This window comes from Garra rufa, chromosome 8, assembly GCF_049309525.1.
Source record: "Garra rufa chromosome 8, GarRuf1.0, whole genome shotgun sequence".
Taxonomy (NCBI): domain Eukaryota; kingdom Metazoa; phylum Chordata; class Actinopteri; order Cypriniformes; family Cyprinidae; genus Garra; species Garra rufa.
The window spans coordinates 13,687,882-13,704,778 of NC_133368.1; the positions used below are offsets into that span (position 1 = coordinate 13,687,882).

At 49.2% G+C, this 16,897-nt stretch overlaps 1 protein-coding gene across 1 annotated transcript in view; it reads left to right on the forward strand.

The window, feature by feature from the left end:
• Window positions 1–818: 818 nt before the first annotated feature.
• Window positions 819–16,897, forward strand: part of LOC141340088 (sacsin-like) — a 41,038-nt gene continuing 24,959 nt past the window's right edge. The window contains exons 1-4 of the mRNA XM_073845022.1: window positions 819–1,011; window positions 1,114–1,294; window positions 16,187–16,274; window positions 16,371–16,482. Of these exons, the coding sequence (XP_073701123.1) occupies window positions 819–1,011; window positions 1,114–1,294; window positions 16,187–16,274; window positions 16,371–16,482 (574 nt within the window). The remainder of the gene's footprint in view (window positions 1,012–1,113; window positions 1,295–16,186; window positions 16,275–16,370; window positions 16,483–16,897) is intronic.

The following is a 16,897-nucleotide window of genomic DNA, read 5'->3' on the forward strand; positions in this document are numbered from 1 at the left end:
AAGCGCTGGGGTTGAGACTGAATGTCAAGAAAAGTGTACTTTCTCCATTACAGAGGACAACTTATCTAGGCATGGTGTGGGATTCGACCATGATGCAGGCACGTTTGTCACCTGTTTGGATCGATTGGAGTCGATTCTCACTTCAGTCAGGAGAGTCAGAGAAGGCCAGTCACTTACTGTAAAAGAGTTCCAGAAACTACTAGGTCTGATGGCAGCTGCATCCAACGTGATACCTCTTGGCCTGCTGTACATGAGACCTTTACAGTGGTGGCTCAAAACAAAGGGATTCTGCCCGAGGGGAAATCCGCTTCGCACAATCAAGGTCATGCGGCGATGCCTACGTGCCTTAGACATGTGGAAGAAACCTTGGTTCTTGTCTCAGGGCCCGGTGTTGGGAACTCCTTGTCGCCGTGTCACACTAGCGACGGACACATCTCTCACCGGTTGGGGAGTGGTCATGAGTGGCCGCTCAGCCCGCGGTCTGTGGAATGCAGGCCATCACGGATGGCACATCAACTGTCTAGAGATGTTGGCAGTATTCCATGCTCTAAGACCGAGGCTACGTCTGTACGCTTTCCCCCAATTGTTCTGCTCCCAGGAGTTCTGGAGAGAGTTCGCCGGGACGGGTTAAGTCTACTATTAGTAGCCCCGTACTGGCCAGGTCGAGTATGGTTCTCGGACCTAGTGGACCTTAACCCCCGCCCTTAGATGTGGAAGCTGTGGGTGTGGCCCCTGAGGGGTCACAACTCATAGCTTCTGGTCTCTCAACCGAGGTTGTTGAGACCATCCTCCAATCCAGAGCTCCCTCAACGAGGAAAATGCATGCTTATAGGTGGAGGCTCTTCACAGCTTGGTGTAGAGATAGCCAGTTAGACCCTGTTAACTGCCCGATTGGTACAGTTCTGGAGTTCTTACAGACCCGTTTCTCCACGGGAATTTCCCACTCCACCCTGAAGGTGCTCGTAGCGGCAATTTCGGCCTACCACACCCCTCTTGGTGGCCTCTCAGTGGGTAAGAATCCCCTAGTCATACGTTTCCTCCGTGGTGTGCTGAGGCTGAGGCCTCCAGTATGACCTTGTGTCCCTACCTGGGACCTGGCTGTGGTACTTGAAGCTCTGTGTAATCATCCCTTCGAACCCATTGAAGAGATCTCAGACCGCTTCTTTTCAATTAAGACCACCCTTCTTTTAGCTTTGTCTTCTTTAAAGAGAGTGGGGGACCTGCAGGCCCTTTCGGTGGCCCCTTCATGTCTCGACTTTGCGTCCAGTATAGCCTTCCTCTACCCTAGAGCAGGGTATGTTCCCAAGGTCCCAACCACTATACCGCTGCGTCTCGTTACCAGTCTTCCGGCATCCCTGCGAGCGCTCGCTTCATGCTTCGAAGCTGACGCTGTTGCCAGCGCACATGCTTTTATAGCTTCCTGGTTGGTGATGTCATCATGTTCGTGACGTCACGCCTCTTTCTATTGGACTATGCACACGTATTCAGAGCGTGGTTCGCCAATGGCATTCCCCAAAGCATTTGTGACGCAGCGTCTCGTTCCCTTGGGGAACCAGGGTTACATACGTAACCTGAGACGTTTCACCACTACGTGTCAAGGAACAACGTGAATAAAGGAAGGAATCGGGCAGGACAGTGATACATTTTGGTAGCGCAACTGGAAAACACAATAGCCCCAAGACGTTGCTAGCCTCGCCCTCCTTTTTTTCTCCCATTGGCTATAGATGTAAACTTAAGAATCTTGGCAGAGTAGTAGGTCACCCAAGTACTTCTTGCCTACTGTTTTATGTATATTGTGAATTATTTTGTCATTATTTTGTATTTTGGGCTATATGTAAACATCTGTTGTGTGAAAAAAGATTCTCCAGAATGTATGAAATAAAAAAAATGCAGTTTGAATGACTGGTCTTACATTTTTTAAATTTGTAATATTTTGATGATTCTGCAAGGTGTATGTAAACTTCTGCCCACAAGTGTGTTGTAGCTAGAAGCCACAGCAGACCCAAGAAATTAATGTATGTAAAAATAGTATAACAACTACCACAGAATAATAACAATTGTTCAAAACAATGCTTCCTTTAAGAATTTTGAAAGTTAATCATTTTTAAACATTTTTAACCACACAGGAGATTGTAAAAGAACAACAATGAGTTCAGCATCAAGGCAAAAGAAGAAAAAGAAGTAAGTGATTTTTATTTATTAAATGTTTTATTTATTAATAAATAAGCAAAATGTATAATTAAATTAGACGTTTTATTTATAATTGGTCGACATTAACAATAATAAAAAAAAATACTGACAAATATTTTTGTTTTTTGAATAGTTGCTTGAGCTCATATGATCAATTGTAAGTTTATGCGTGATGCAATAATGTGGTTTGACCAGTGTGATGCTGTACAGCAGGACTGTAATTCAGCTCTACCAGACAGAAGATGGTACAGTGATTATTAGAAGTGCAAGCAAAGACATAACAGTATTCTGTCATGTGCATAGACTTGCGGCAAAGTTCTTTATCGTTCGTTGCTTAGGGGTAAAACTAAGTTCAATGTACTTGTTTAATTAGTGAAGCTTAGTCTACATTTTCATTGTAAAATCTTTAGTTGAATATGAACACACTTTTATTTTAAAATCTATTTATGCATATGGAAACATGATATCTTTTTCTACAATATTTCTATGTTAACCAGCTCTCCCTTCAAAGCTGTTAATCTGCACCAAAAGACACAAGATTAAATACAATGGCTGTGCTTGATTTTGACTATATTTACATGTAAAATTATCATTCTGGTTAGAAGTGGGGATGTACAATATGATGAAAAAATACTCCACAATATGAAGTATTTTATTTCACAGTAACATCACGGTATATCTCGTTATAGCTATTTATTTAGTCTCTGTTTATCAGATACATGTTTACCTGTTGAAAAAACAGCATATGCTTTGTTAGGTATGTTCTGAAGCATTGCTGGCTTTCTGTGCATGCACTTCAGCTATGTGTCAGCGTGATATGGCAAGATGAAGGTCCTTCTTTTGAAACAAAAAACAGGAGTATGTTCATGTGTGGTATGCATTTCAAAACAGAGGATGCTTACATCTCAAGAAATTCAATTAAAATCCATTACAGCACCTCGCCTGTCACGTATCTGGTCTTCCCTGTCATCATGGACTCTTGCACCACATTTCATGGACTTCATTCCCCACAAGCCACTGCACTAATCACTGCATTCACCTGGCCCTTGTTTCTCACTACACTGATTAGTTCTCACAGCTGCACCTCATCACTCTGACTGCATTTAAGCCACTCACACACACAGCCACCTTGCGAAGTCTTATTGTTCCTATGGTCGTAATTCTAAGCATTTATCTCTGTGTTGGATTCTCTGTGTATGACTCTGGACTGTGTACCCCGTTGACGATTCCTGCTACCTGCCATTGCGACCATTGCCTGTCTATTGAACTGTTTCCCGGATTACCTACGTTGTTCCTGTTTTCTGGTGATTATTCCTGCATGTTGACACTTCTCAATAAAGCCTTGCAAATGGATCCGCACGTCTCTGACTCCTTGTGAGAGAAGACTTCGCCACACCCGGATCCAGCGGCTTTGTTCCACCACCAGCACCAACATGGACCCAGTCGACCAGCTTCTGCTCCTCCGACAAGGAAATCTCCCCATTAAGGAATATGTCCACAGATTCTGTGAGCTGTCACTTAAATTACCATTTTGTGATGAAGTTTACCTTAAGGACTTATTCCGCCGGGGACTTAATGAGCCAACTAAGTCAATGTTGCCAGGAGGAGAATTTAAATGTTCAGTGGAGGACTAAATACAGTATGCGTTGCTGCTATGTGGCTCTATGTTAACTGTGGATGTTTCAAAAGAGCCACAGCACAAGATGTCTGCTAGCCCCGAGCCTCAGCACAAGAAGTCTACCACGCCAGAGCCTGCTACAAAAATGGCCTATCCGAGGTTAATTTCTAGCGTGGAGGACCCACCGCTGCTGTCGGCTCGAGCAGCTGGTCTCCCAACCAGCCTTCCAGAATCTCCGCTGGTTCCGCCCAGCCTTCCAGAGTCTCCACTGGTCCTGCCCGGCCTTCCAGAGTCTTCACTGGTCCTGCCCGGCCTTCCAGAGTCTCCGCTGGTCCCGCCCGGCCTTCCAGAGTCTCGGCTGGTCCCGCCCGGCCTTCCAGAGTCTCGGCTGGTCCCGCCCGGCCTTCCAGAGTCTCCGCTGGTCCCGCCCGGCCTTCCAGAGTCTTCGCTGGTCCCGCCCGGCCTCCCAGAGTCTCCGCTGGTCCCGTCCGGCCTCCCAGAGTCTCCGCTGGTCCCGTCCGGCCTCCCAGAGTCTCCGCTGGTCCCGCCCGGCCTTCCAGAGTCTTCACTGGTCCCGCCCGGCCTCCCAGAGTCTCCGCTGGTCCCGTCCGGCCTCCCAGAGTCTCCGCTGGTCCCGCCCGGCCTTCCAGAGTCTCCGCTGGTCCCGCCCGGCCTTCCAGAGTCTCCGCTGGTCCCGCCCGGCCTTCCAGAGTCTCCGCTGGTCCCGCCCGGCCTTCCAGAGTCTCCGCTGGTCCCGCCCGGCCTTCCAGAGTCTCCGCTGGTCCCGCCCGGCCTTCCAGAGTCTCCGCTGGTCCCGCCCGGCCTTCCAGAATCTCTGCTGGTTCCGCCCAGCCTTCCAGAGCCTCCGCTGGTTCCATCCAGCCGTCCTGAGGTTCCTGTCTGCCCGGTTCTGGTCACGGAGGCCATGCATGGACTGTGTGGTTTCCCACCCACCCTCCCTGCTGCTCCAGTCCCGCCACCTCTGTCTCCTGACAGTCCCTCTACTCACCCACATCCCACCTTCGGTGCAGAGGACTTGCCGTGGGACTGCCAGTCGCCATCGGTGTCCAGACTGAAGGATCCCTCACCATCACCTCCAGTCTCAGAGTCCTGTGCTCCACCTCGGCCCTCCGACCCTGCAGCTCCACCCCGGCTCTGTGCTCCCTCGTCTCCATTGTCGGCCGTCGGCCCACCAGCTCCTCCGGGCTCCATCGTCTCTCCGGCTCCGCCCCGGTCAGTGGTCGCCCCACCTTCGCCTCTGGACTCTACTCCTCCGGCTGCGCCTCGTCACTCCATCCTGCCTGCTCTGTGGACCTCCTCCCTCCCGTGGGCACAGCCTCGATCCTCTGTCACTCCGGCTCCGCTGCGTACCTCCGGACCTCCATCTCCGCCGGGGTCGCCAGAGCCTTGGGTTCCGCCTTGGCCCTCCGGATCCTCTGTGTCGCCCAGGACCATCGACTCTCCGGTTCCGCCTCGGGCTCCACCGGCTCCACCGGCTCCACCTCCGTCGGTCGGCCCCATGCAGGAGCCAACCCTTCCTCCACCATGGCTTCTCTCTCCGTCGGCTCCGCCTCATTTCGTGGTTCCAGTACCCCTACATGGACCTGGCCCTCCATCCCTCCCCCTGTTCCGCCTCCGCTCCACCACCCTCCAGGTTGTATAAGGTGGTTAGAGCGTCTGGAAGCCGCTCCTTGGGGAGGGGCTCTGTCACGTATCTGGTCTTCCCTGTCATCATGAACTCTTGCACCACATTTCATGGACTTCATTCCCCACAAGCCACTGCACTAATCACTGCATTCACCTGGCCCTTGTTTCTCACTACACTGATTAGTTCTCACAGCTGCACCTCATCACTCTGACTGCATTTAAGCCACTCACACACACAGCCACCTTGCGAAGTCTTATTGTTCCTATGGTCGTAATTCTAAGCATTTATCTCTGTGTTGGATTCTCTGTGTATGACTCTGGACTGTGTACCCCGTTGACGATTCCTGCTACCTGCCATTGCGACCATTGCCTGTCTATTGAACTGTTTCCTGGATTACCTACGTTGTTCCTGTTTTCTGGTGATTATTCCTGCATGTTGACACTTCTCAATAAAGCCTTGCAAATGGATCCGCACGTCTCTGACTCCTTGTGACATCGCCAGTTTGTTTGGAACATTGGGGTAAAGACCTATTTTCTTGGGAGCTTTTGACCAGGAACTACCCGAGACAGACCACAGCTACATATGTCAACCTTGTCCACAGCTGAAAAAATTTACATTTCAAAACTATTTCTATTTCTAGTGGTCAGTATGGGGAACACTTTCGGTATAATCAGTGTCTGAAGATCAACAATACCATTGGCATATGACAGCCTGTGCGATCACAGTATAAAAGGGCGCTAAGAGAATATGTCATCTACTTCTTCATCTGAAGCTTGCATCCGAGTCATGGAAAGCAAAAAGGATGCAGTGTCTTGTTACCTTCTCGGGGAACCATGGTTACATAAGACATTCCTTTCGAGGGGACTCAAACTACACTACCAGTCAAAAGCTTGGACACACTTCCACATTCTCTTTGATGGGGAAGTGTGTCCAAACTTTTGACTGGTAGTGCACATCCTCTAGCGGTCACTATGTGGAATGCAATAACGATGCTGCCATGGTAAGGGGAGTGCATGCCAAGTACCAAAGAGAGCATTAAGTACCTACTTTACAGCATAGCCATAGAAGTTACCCCTTAGATGATCCAGCAGCTGTTGGTGATGCTATCCCCCCCTACAGCCAGAGGGCTGAGCTTCCCAGAAAAGTAAAATCCTGGGGCAGAACTCAACACTCAGAATCAGTAGCAGAGTATTTATTTTTAAAGGGATATGGCCAAGGGTCTGGGGGTATTTCATACATCAACCCCTAATTCTCCCAGGAAGGCTACCGGGTAGCCAATCTACTTGTCTGCCAAAGGCAGAGTCTCTGAATTTGACGAGAGTAGGGAAAATTGCAAGGAACCGGCATTAACCCCTGTCACTGTACTTGGGATCCCCTGAGCTGGCAGCTATGTCCAGCCACAGTCCAGTCTAAGATGAAAGGTAGTCGTCAGGGGCCAGAGGAAAAGGCCTAATTAATCTTGTATGGCTCAGTCTTAACTTTCCCTGCTGAAAAAAAACCAGCTAAAACCAGCCTAGGCTGGTTGGCTGGTATTGGCTGGTTTAAGCTGGAAGTAGTTGGTTTTAGCTGGTCTCCCAGCCTGGCCAGGCTGGTGAGGCTGGTTTTAGCTGGTGGTTTTCCAGCCTGACCAGCTAAGAAAGGCCAAAACCCCTCTAAAACCAGCCTGCCGACCAGCTATGACCAGCTAAAACCAGCTAAAACCAGCCAACCAGCCTAGGCTGGTTTTAGCTGTTTTTTTCACCAGGGTTTATAAAGAATATCTCTTTTTTGCGACTTTACGGATCTTATATAAGTACAAACAGCTTGTAACACTCCAAAGTCAAAGGAAAACATGAAATTGCATCTTATGACCCCTTTAACACAAGAGTTGTGTGGTCAAGAAACATGACTGAGCAAAATGAAGATAACAGAAAGGGTAAAAACACTGCAACAGCAGTGGAATAAAATAACCTTGAACCTGAAGGTCCAGACCACACCCTATTTACTACAGAGTGGCCGTTTTGAAGATTTTTGCAATTAAGTAGTTATGTCTAAAACTATAATGGAGAACTTCTGAAATAGATTTGTGTCCACATGCTGAACACAAGAGAACACAAAACATGTTTGAAGAATGTTAACTACCTCACCATTCATTATATCTGACACTGGATTCAAAGAAAGGAGGGAGGTTATCACAGCCTACTGGCAACTGCTAACTTAAACCTTGTCCTGCTGAAAGTTAAAAAAGTTCATCTTTTTTTTTTACGAGCAATTGATCACATGACATGTGTAGGCTTACGTTAGCATATCTTACATTGTAGTCTGCGCAAACTGAATGGAAACAGCATACTGCAGACATACAATTTATCTGCCCAAATTCTGCAAATCGGCATACTGTTGGAGGTTGCTTTATTTAGGCTATGTCAGTGTTGAATATAGTTAAATGACTCTGGTAAAAATAATCAAACGCTCACTAGCTAACTAGCAACCACAATACACTGAAATGGCAATTTTCTTACCCTTGTAAAAACAACTTGTATCCCTTGTCCAGTTTTGAACTTTGCACTTTCGCATACTCCTTCACCAAGCTAACCACATTTTCTTGGGCAAATGTCAATAAAGAAGATGCCATCTACTGCACTAATGCCATTCTTCTGCTAGCAAAGCCAGAAGAATTGACACTGCTTTGACAAGCACTTCCGGCAACCAATTTTGCTGTGATAAAGGTCTATTGAGCTTGATAACTTAATTAAATATCATCTTGTTCCCTAATTTAAAATCGCATACTGTATGAGAGAGGCCGCTTTTTGTGTGCTGCCTGACTATGTGTCAGTCAGTGTGAGCAACGCATTGAGTTCTTTTTCACTGCTTATTGTGCTTAATAACTCTATTTAACATTTAGCACATCACACTCTTTTTTTTATTCATGCATGTTTCTTTATCACTCTTATGTTAGCTATATATAACTTTCAAGTAGTACTGTGCTACACAGTTAGGTTTGCATATTGCAAACGGTAATGATATATGCCGTCATACTGCCCAGCCCTAGTTAAAAGCATCAAAATATCTATTTAAACTTAAAGTGCTGCATTATGTGTGAGCCGAGAAAGCAAGATGTTGTGCTTGTGAACATCTAGAAACTAGATAAGGTTTCTCTAAGATAAGTATCTGTAAGATCTTACCTGTGGAAAAATACAATCCGGAAGACAGAACACAACGAATGCAGCGCTGAAAATGGGTGGGGCTATAAGGTCTATAAGGAGAGCATTTTATAGGCTATAATTTGAATGCATGAACTTACAGATTCATTCTTGAAACTGCAATGAATGTCATAGCAATAAACATGAATCTAAGATCACCAATGCCATCATGTAGCTTATACTGCAGTATTTACTTTTAAGTAAAAGTGGAGAAGCTGGGGCCTCATTTATATAATGTTGTGCATAAACCATCCTAAATTTGATTTTACGATCATCTCTCAAATATGCGTACATGTGGTTCATAGAATGAACGTACGCATTTCTTTCAGATGTGAAATCTATGAATCGCAAATGATCTTGGACATCCGCACAATTGTATGGTTTCAGCTCTCTGCCTTGTAAACTAATTAATGTCATTAACATATAAAAGATTGCCATCATCATCCAAATCCTTTCATTTAGAACAGCAAGCTGCAAGAACAGCTCACATTTACAAAAACCTGCAGTACTCCGCAAGAGAAAGTGCGTACATCTGCTCGGACCTTGATGTGCTGCTCTGCAACAATTTGTATTGTAAAAAGCGCTATACAAATAAACTTGAATTGAATTTAATTGAATGTGACGTTAAGAACTTTTCCACGGCAAAGCCAGTTCCCTTCCGGGAACTCTACACTGCGTCCTGAGACACTTTGGGGAACGCCATTGGCGGGCCGCACTCTGAGTCATGTCCAACGTCCAATGAGAAACGGGAGTGACGTCACAGGCGCGGTGACGTCATCGACCAGGAAGTATATAAGCACGTGCGTTTGAAGCTGGCGTCAGCTTTTGTCATTCAGCGAGAGCGCTCTGTGTTATTGTCTGTCTGTTCTGCATTTTGCTGTTTTTTAGTGCCAGTTTGCACTACTTTTATTTGAGCAAAATGCCAGGGGGAAAACGTTCTTTTAAGAACGCACGTTCTAAGGCGGTTCAGCAGCCACATAGAAAGTGTGTCCCTCCCTGCCAACGTTTCATTGTTGGTGGGGATACACACGATCTATGTGTAGTCTGCTTGGGAGCGGAGCATGCTAGGTCAGCCCTTGAGGGGGTTGGCTGCCCGCAGTGCGAGCGAATGCCGCTGCGGTTGCTCCGTTCCCGGAAAGCCCTCTTTGAGGAGGGGGCTTTCACTAGCGTTCCCCGTGGGTCTGGCCCCGCTTCCGCTGAGGCGGAGCGGCAGCTGCACTCATGGGGTTCGCAGGTAGATCTGCTGGAGGGAGTTGAGACGGGTGATCCCCTATCTCTCTCCTCACCCAGCGGATCGTATGACCTCCTCTTGGATGAGGAAGCCCGCACTGCGGTTCCTTCCCTCCAAGAGGAGGAGTCAGCGCTCCTTCTGTCTTCCTCCGAGGAGGTTGATGTTGAGAGCGTTGACACCCCACAACCGCCCCCCCATTCACCCCAATACGAGGAGCTAGTGGAGGTGCTGACTAGCGCGGTGGCCAAGCTTAACATCAGTTGGCCACCAGCACAAGATCATGAACCGCAGGGAAGCAGGCTCGATGAGCGCTTCCTGCGGGCAAAGCCAGCACCTCCCAAACGGAGCCTTCCTTTTTTCCCCGATCTCCACAAAGAGATCAGGAGATCGTGGGAAAAACCGTATTCCTCGCGTCTCTTCTCCCCCGCCTCTGATTACTACGGTAATGTGGGGGGGATGGAGGAATACGGTTACAGGGCGATGCCCCAGGTCGAGCAGACACTAGCGAGCTATCTGTCTCCCGGCCTGGCATCGTCCCTGAAGGCTCCGTCCTTACCCACCAGGCCACTAAAAATCACGTCTGGTCTGATGGGTAAGGCATATGCGGCAGCAGGTCAGGCTGGTGGTTGCCTACACACCATGTCTGTGCTCCAGGCATACCAGGCCGACCTGCTGAAGGAGTTTAGTGACGGTGAGGAAGTGAGCGTCACAGAGATGCGCAGGACCGCAGACCTGGCGCTCCGCGCCACCAAGGAGACCGCCCGTGCCATTGGGCGGTCTATGGCAGCCTTGGTGGCCGCGGAGAGGCATCTCTGGTTGACCCTGTCCGACATGAAGGAGAAGGACAGGGTCACGCTCCTGGACGCCCCCCTGCAGCCCTTTGGCCTCTTTGGTGACTCTGTGGACACTGTGGTCAGCAGACACCAGGAGGCCCGCAGGCAGGCAGCGGCGTTCCAGCGGTTTCTTCCTCGCCGCACTTACTCCTCTGGGGCTGCTGGACGGGAGCAGCCCCAGCCGCAAGCTAGCTCCTCGCACCGGGATGCACAGAAAAGGAGTGTTGCTACCCGCACCCCTCCGGCTAAGCCTAGAGGGCGGGCTCAGCAACACTCCAAGCCGGGGTCCTCTAAGACTAGGCCGGACCTGAGGGTCGTCCTACAGTCTAAGAGGGCCTCGGCTAAACGGCCCTGATGGTCGTGGCCCAGGGCCAATGAGGGCAGCCCCTCTCGAAGACTTAGGTGCTTCACCGCCTCTGAGGAGTACGGTGACCACCTCTCTTCGGGGCCCTCAGGAGATTCGTCAGCTAACCCTGCCGGTGTTACAGGGCGCGGCAGTCTCCCGCGAACATCATTCTCTGGTCCTTCCGCCCGGAAACGTAGCGGAACCAGAGAGTTCGCCACCCCCACGGGGGTCTCTAGAGCGCTCACTTCAGGTGCATCCTGCCAGTTCGCTGCTACAGGTCACCAAGTTAGCTCCTCTAATAAATCCAGAGACCAGTCTCGAGAGGCTGGTTCCCTTAGTAGAATTTCTGGCAGCGTGGAAACTACTGCCAAATATTTCTATGTGGGTCCTGCGTACTGTAGAGAAAGGTTATTGCATTCAATTCGGCGCCAAGCCGCCGCCTTTCAGCGGGGTATTTCCTACTCTGGTAGGCCCCGAGCAGGCTCTGGTATTGGAACAGGAAGTGAATACTCTCCTGAGGAAGGAGGCCATCGAGGTGGTCCCTCCTCATCACAGAGAATCCGGGTTCTACAGCCGGTACTTCATTGTTCCCAAGAAGGATGGGGGCCTGCGGCCCATTTTAGATCTCAGACAGCTAAACCTCTCAGTAAGAAAACTGAAGTTCAAAATGTTGACTGTCAGACAGGTCGTGTCTCAAATCAGGTCCGAGGACTGGTTTGTCACGATAGATCTGAAAGAAGCATACTTTCACGTCTCCATCCTTCCTCAACACCGGAAGTTCCTCAGGTTCGCTTTCAGGGGCAAAGCTTACCAATACAGAGTTCTTCCGTTCGGCCTAGCGCTCTCTCCCCGAACTTTCACGAAGTGTGTGGATGCTGCTCTGGCTCCACTGCGACTCCAGGGCATCCGCATACTCAACTACATAGACGACTGGCTCATCCTAGCCAGTTCAGAACAGTTAGCGGCTCAACATCGAGATGTTGTTCTTGCTCACATGAAAAAGCTGGGGTTGAGACTCAACGCCAAGAAAAGTGTGCTGTCTCCATTACAGAGAACCACTTATCTAGGTGTAATCTGGGATTCGACCACGATGCAGGCACGATTGTCACCTGCTCGGATCGAGTCGATCCTTACTGCAGCAAATGCGGTCAAGCTAGGCCTGCTACTCACTGTCAAACAGTTCCAAGTACTGTTAGGTCTTATGGCAGCTGCATCCAACGTGATACCTCTTGGACTGCTGCACATGAGACCACTGCAGTGGTGGCTCAAAACCAAAGGGTTTTCCCCGAGGGGGAACCCATTCCGCAAGATCAAGGTCACGCGGCGCTGCCTACGTGCCTTAGTCATGTGGAAAAAGCCCTGGTTCCTATTACAAGGTCCAGCGCTGGGAGCTCCTTGCCGCCGCGCCACGCTAGCGACAGATGCATCCCTCACCGGGTGGGGAGCGGTCATGAGTGGCCGCTCCGCCCAAGGCCTATGGAACGACCGGCATCACTCCTGGCACATAAATTGCCTAGAGATGTTGGCAGTGTTCCTGGCTCTGAAGCATTTCCTTCCAGACCTGAGAAACCGTCACGTGCTGGTCCGCACGGACAACACGGCGGTGGTCTACTATATAAACCACCAGGGAGGTCTGCGTTCACGCCCCTTATACAAGCTGGCGTACCAGATCATCCTGTGGTCACAAGGGAAGCTTCTCTCATTGAGAGCAGTTCACATTCCTGGACGTCTCAATGTGGGAGCAGACGTCCTGTCGAGGCAGGGGCTGAGGCCCGGGGAATGGATGCTTCACCCTCAGGTGGTGAAGCAGATATGGAGAGTCTTTGGTCAAGCCCAGGTGGACCTCTTTGCGACTCAGGAGACATCGCAATGTCCCCTTTGGTACTCTCTAGTTCCTCCAGCTCCTCTTGGACTGGATGCCATGGTACAGACGTGGCCGAGGCTTCGTCTGTACGCTTTTCCCCCGATCGCTCTGCTCCCGGGAGTTCTGGAAAGAGTGCGCCGGTACGGAGTACGGCTGCTGCTAGTAGCCCCGTACTGGCCGGCCCGAGTATGGTTCTCGGATATAATCGCCCTCCTCGACGGCTCTCCATGGGAGATTCCTGTCAGGAGCGATCTTCTTTCTCAGGCTGGGGGCGCAATATGCCACCCCCACCCAGAGAAGTGGAAGTTATGGGTGTGGCCCCTGAGGGGGCACAACTCATAGAAGCTGGTCTCTCAACCGAGGTTGCTGAGACCATCCTTCAATCCAGAGCTCCCTCTACGAGGAAACTTTATGGCCTAAAGTGGAACCTGTTTGCGTCATGGTGTCATGAACGCCGCTTAGACCCAGTCCACTGCCCGGTTGGTACAGTGCTGGAGTTCCTGCAAACTCGTTTGTCCGCTGGGTTAGCTCACTCCACCTTGAAGGTGTACGTGGCGGCTATATCGGCTTACCACGCCCTTCATGGCGGCCTTTCAGTGGGCAAGAACCCCCTGGTCTCACGTTTCCTCCGCGGTGCACTCAGGCTGAGGCCTCGTGCAAGACCGAAAGTCCCTACATGGGACTTAGCTGTGGTGTTGGAGGCGCTGTGTAAACCTCCCTTCGAGCCTCTAGAGGAGGCCTCCGATCGGATGCTTACCCTAAAGACAGCATTGCTGCTGGCGCTAACGTCTCTCAAGAGAGTCGGGGACCTGCAGGCCCTTTCAGTGGCCCCTTCTTACATTGACTTTGCCCCAGGGTTGGCCAAAGCATTCCTTTACCCACGAGCTGGGTACGTACCTAAGGTCCCATCAGCGACACCACAGCCAATAACGCTTCAAGCGTTTTACCCTCCTCCATTCGTGGAGCACGACCAGATGAAGTATAACTTGATGTGTCCAGTAAGAGCACTAGACACTTATGTCCACAGAGCTGCCCTGTGGCGTAAATCAGAGCAACTTTTTGTCTGTTACGGCCCCCCTAAGAGGGGGTGCCCGGCTTCCAAGCCTACTATCAGTAAGTGGATCATTGATGCCATCTCTACTGCCTACGAGTCCTCTGGTCTCCCATCCCCGTTGGGAGTCAAGGCTCACTCAACTAGAGGCATTGCAGCCTCTAAAGCTCTGATGGCAGGTGTCCCGATCCAGGACATCTGCAGTGCGGCGGGTTGGTCCTCACCTCTAACGTTCGTCAGATTCTACGAACTAGACCTCAGAGTCACTCCTGGCTCAGTCGTCCTTCAGCCCTAGCATTGCTAGGCCTAGAGGTGCTATAGGCGCTTTCCTCTACGGAGGAAAAGGATTTCTACCCTCTCGACCTGGCAGTCCTCCAGGCGAGAGGTGTGATATCCTGCCTCGCGTGCCCGAGGGCCGAGGCCTGTGTTCCTCTTGTCTGGTGGTTGATCACAGACAGAGATGTTTTCTAGTGTCCTGGCGGTCCACCAGGCACTTCTTGTGTCCCTCTTGTTCTGGCCGTAGCGCAGACAAAGGTCTACCACTTCTCCTCGTGTGCCCGAGGGCCGAGGAGCCTTTTCTCCCCCTGCACTGGTCTTGTGACAGGCAGCGGTTGAGAACCCTAGCCTCGTGTGCCTGAGGGCCGAGGCTCATTTATCCCTCTCGTCTGGTGGTGGATCACAGACAGAGACGTATTCCAGTGTCCTGGCACGTTCACCAGGCACTTCTTGTGTCCCTCTTGTTCTGGCCGTAGCGCAGACAAAGGACTACCATTTCTCCTCGTGTGCCCAAGGGCCGAGGAGCCTTTTCTCCCCCTGCACTGGTCTTGTGACAGGCAGCGGTTGAGAACCCTAGCCTCGTGTGCCTGAGGGCCGAGGCTCATTTATCCCTCTTGTCTGGTGGTGGATCACAGACAGAGATGTATTCCAGTGTCCTGGCACGTTCACCAGGCACTTCTTGTGTCCCTCTTGTTCTGGCCGTAGCGCAGACAAAGGACTACCATTTCTCCTCGTGTGCCTGAGGGCCGAGGCTCATTTATCCCTCTTGTCTGGTGGTTGATCACAGACAGAGATGCATTATCACTCGCGTCCTGGCAAGATCACCAGGCGGAGTTTCCATAGTGTCTCATCAGGTAAGTATTCCAGACACTGGATTATGCTAACCTCGTGTGCCCGAGGGCCGAGGTACATTCTCTCCCTCTTGTCTGGTGGGCTCCACAGACAGAGATGTATTATCACTCATGTCCTGGCAAGTTTCCCAGGCTGAAGTGTACCAAGACACAACTTTTCCACTCTTGGCCTAGCAGACAAAAACTGGGCAGGGCCTTGGAAATTATGGGGGCGTTGATACCTCGTTCCCCAAAGTGTCTCAGGACGCAGTGTAGAGTTCCCGGAAGGGAACGTCTCAGGTTACGTATGTAACCCTGGTTCCCTGAGGGAACGAGACACTGCGTCTCGGACCATAATTCCCGCATCCCTGCTGCGCTCGCTTCATTCCTATAAGCCGACGCCAGCTTCAAACGCACGTGCTTATATACTTCCTGGTCGATGACGTCACCGCGCCTGTGACGTCACTCCCGTTTCTCATTGGACGTTGGACATGACTCAGAGTGCGGCCCGCCAATGGCGTTCCCCAAAGTGTCTCAGGACGCAGTGTCTCGTTCCCTCAGGGAACCAGGGTTACATACGTAACCTGAGACGTTTTTACAAATATGAGTGTTGGCATGGATTTAAACATAGGCAAACTCTAAGATCAAATCTGAGAGTATGCATGCTTTATAAATAAGGCCCCAGCTGTGTTTGAGTGCAGGCAAGGACTAATCTGCAGATGAATCATACTAATATTTGATTAGTACATCTCAGAGACATCTATTTGAAGTGCATGCTTACATATGGAAGACGTATATTTTAGTTTAGTTTGCTCATCGGCAATACATCTCTTGGAATGTTAATTAAACATTTCAGAAAAGTATTTTAGATGTTTTTGATTTAAAATGTACATAAAACTGACGTCTTAAAGACGTTTATCAGTTTTTTGTACACAGCAGAAGTAATCTTTAACAGACATCTTGCGTTTTTATGTGCTATCTGGGATATTTTACAAATAATCCCAAGCATATTAACGCTTAACTCTAGCATTAATTAAGCTAATTTTGTATTAATCTATTACACCGATTTTATTTGTATGTTTTGTACCATTTGTGATAAACTTTACATCCTTCATTCTAGAAATAAATTTGGAGCTACATCTCCACCATTCATTGATTACTTGAAGGAAATATTGAGAAGGTACCCAGACGGGGGACAAATATTAAAGGTAGGTTGCATACATATTGCTTGAATAATTGACAAAATAGTATGCCTCTTGTATATTATTGTATCAATTGATACTTATTATCTTATAAAATATCAGGAGCTGATACAGAATGCAGATGATGCCGGAGCTTCAACTGTGGTGTTTATTCATGATGAGAGACATTATGAGATTCACAGCCTGTGGAGTGAAGAGCTTGGAAAATATCAAGGTATTTTTGTCATAAACACTTGTCTTGTTCATAGATCACAACCTTGAAGATTTCATGTGTTTTGCAATTTTTCTTCTGTTTTATACAGAATTAGTTTTGAGTTCTGATAGTATTTTTTCATGCATTAACTATTAAGAGATATCTCTCAATAAACTCCTAATATGCTGCTTAGTAAGGTAATTGTACACTGACCAAATATATAAGCGCAACACTTTTGTTTTTGCCCCAATTTTTCATGAGCTAAACTCAAAGATCTAAGACTTTTTCTATGTACACAAAAAGCAAATATTTTCTATGTACACAAAAAAAATATTGTTCACAAATCTGTCTACATCTGTGTTAGTGAGCACTTCTTCTTCACCTTTGCCGAGATAATCCATCCACCTCACAGGTGTAGCATATCAAGATGCTAATT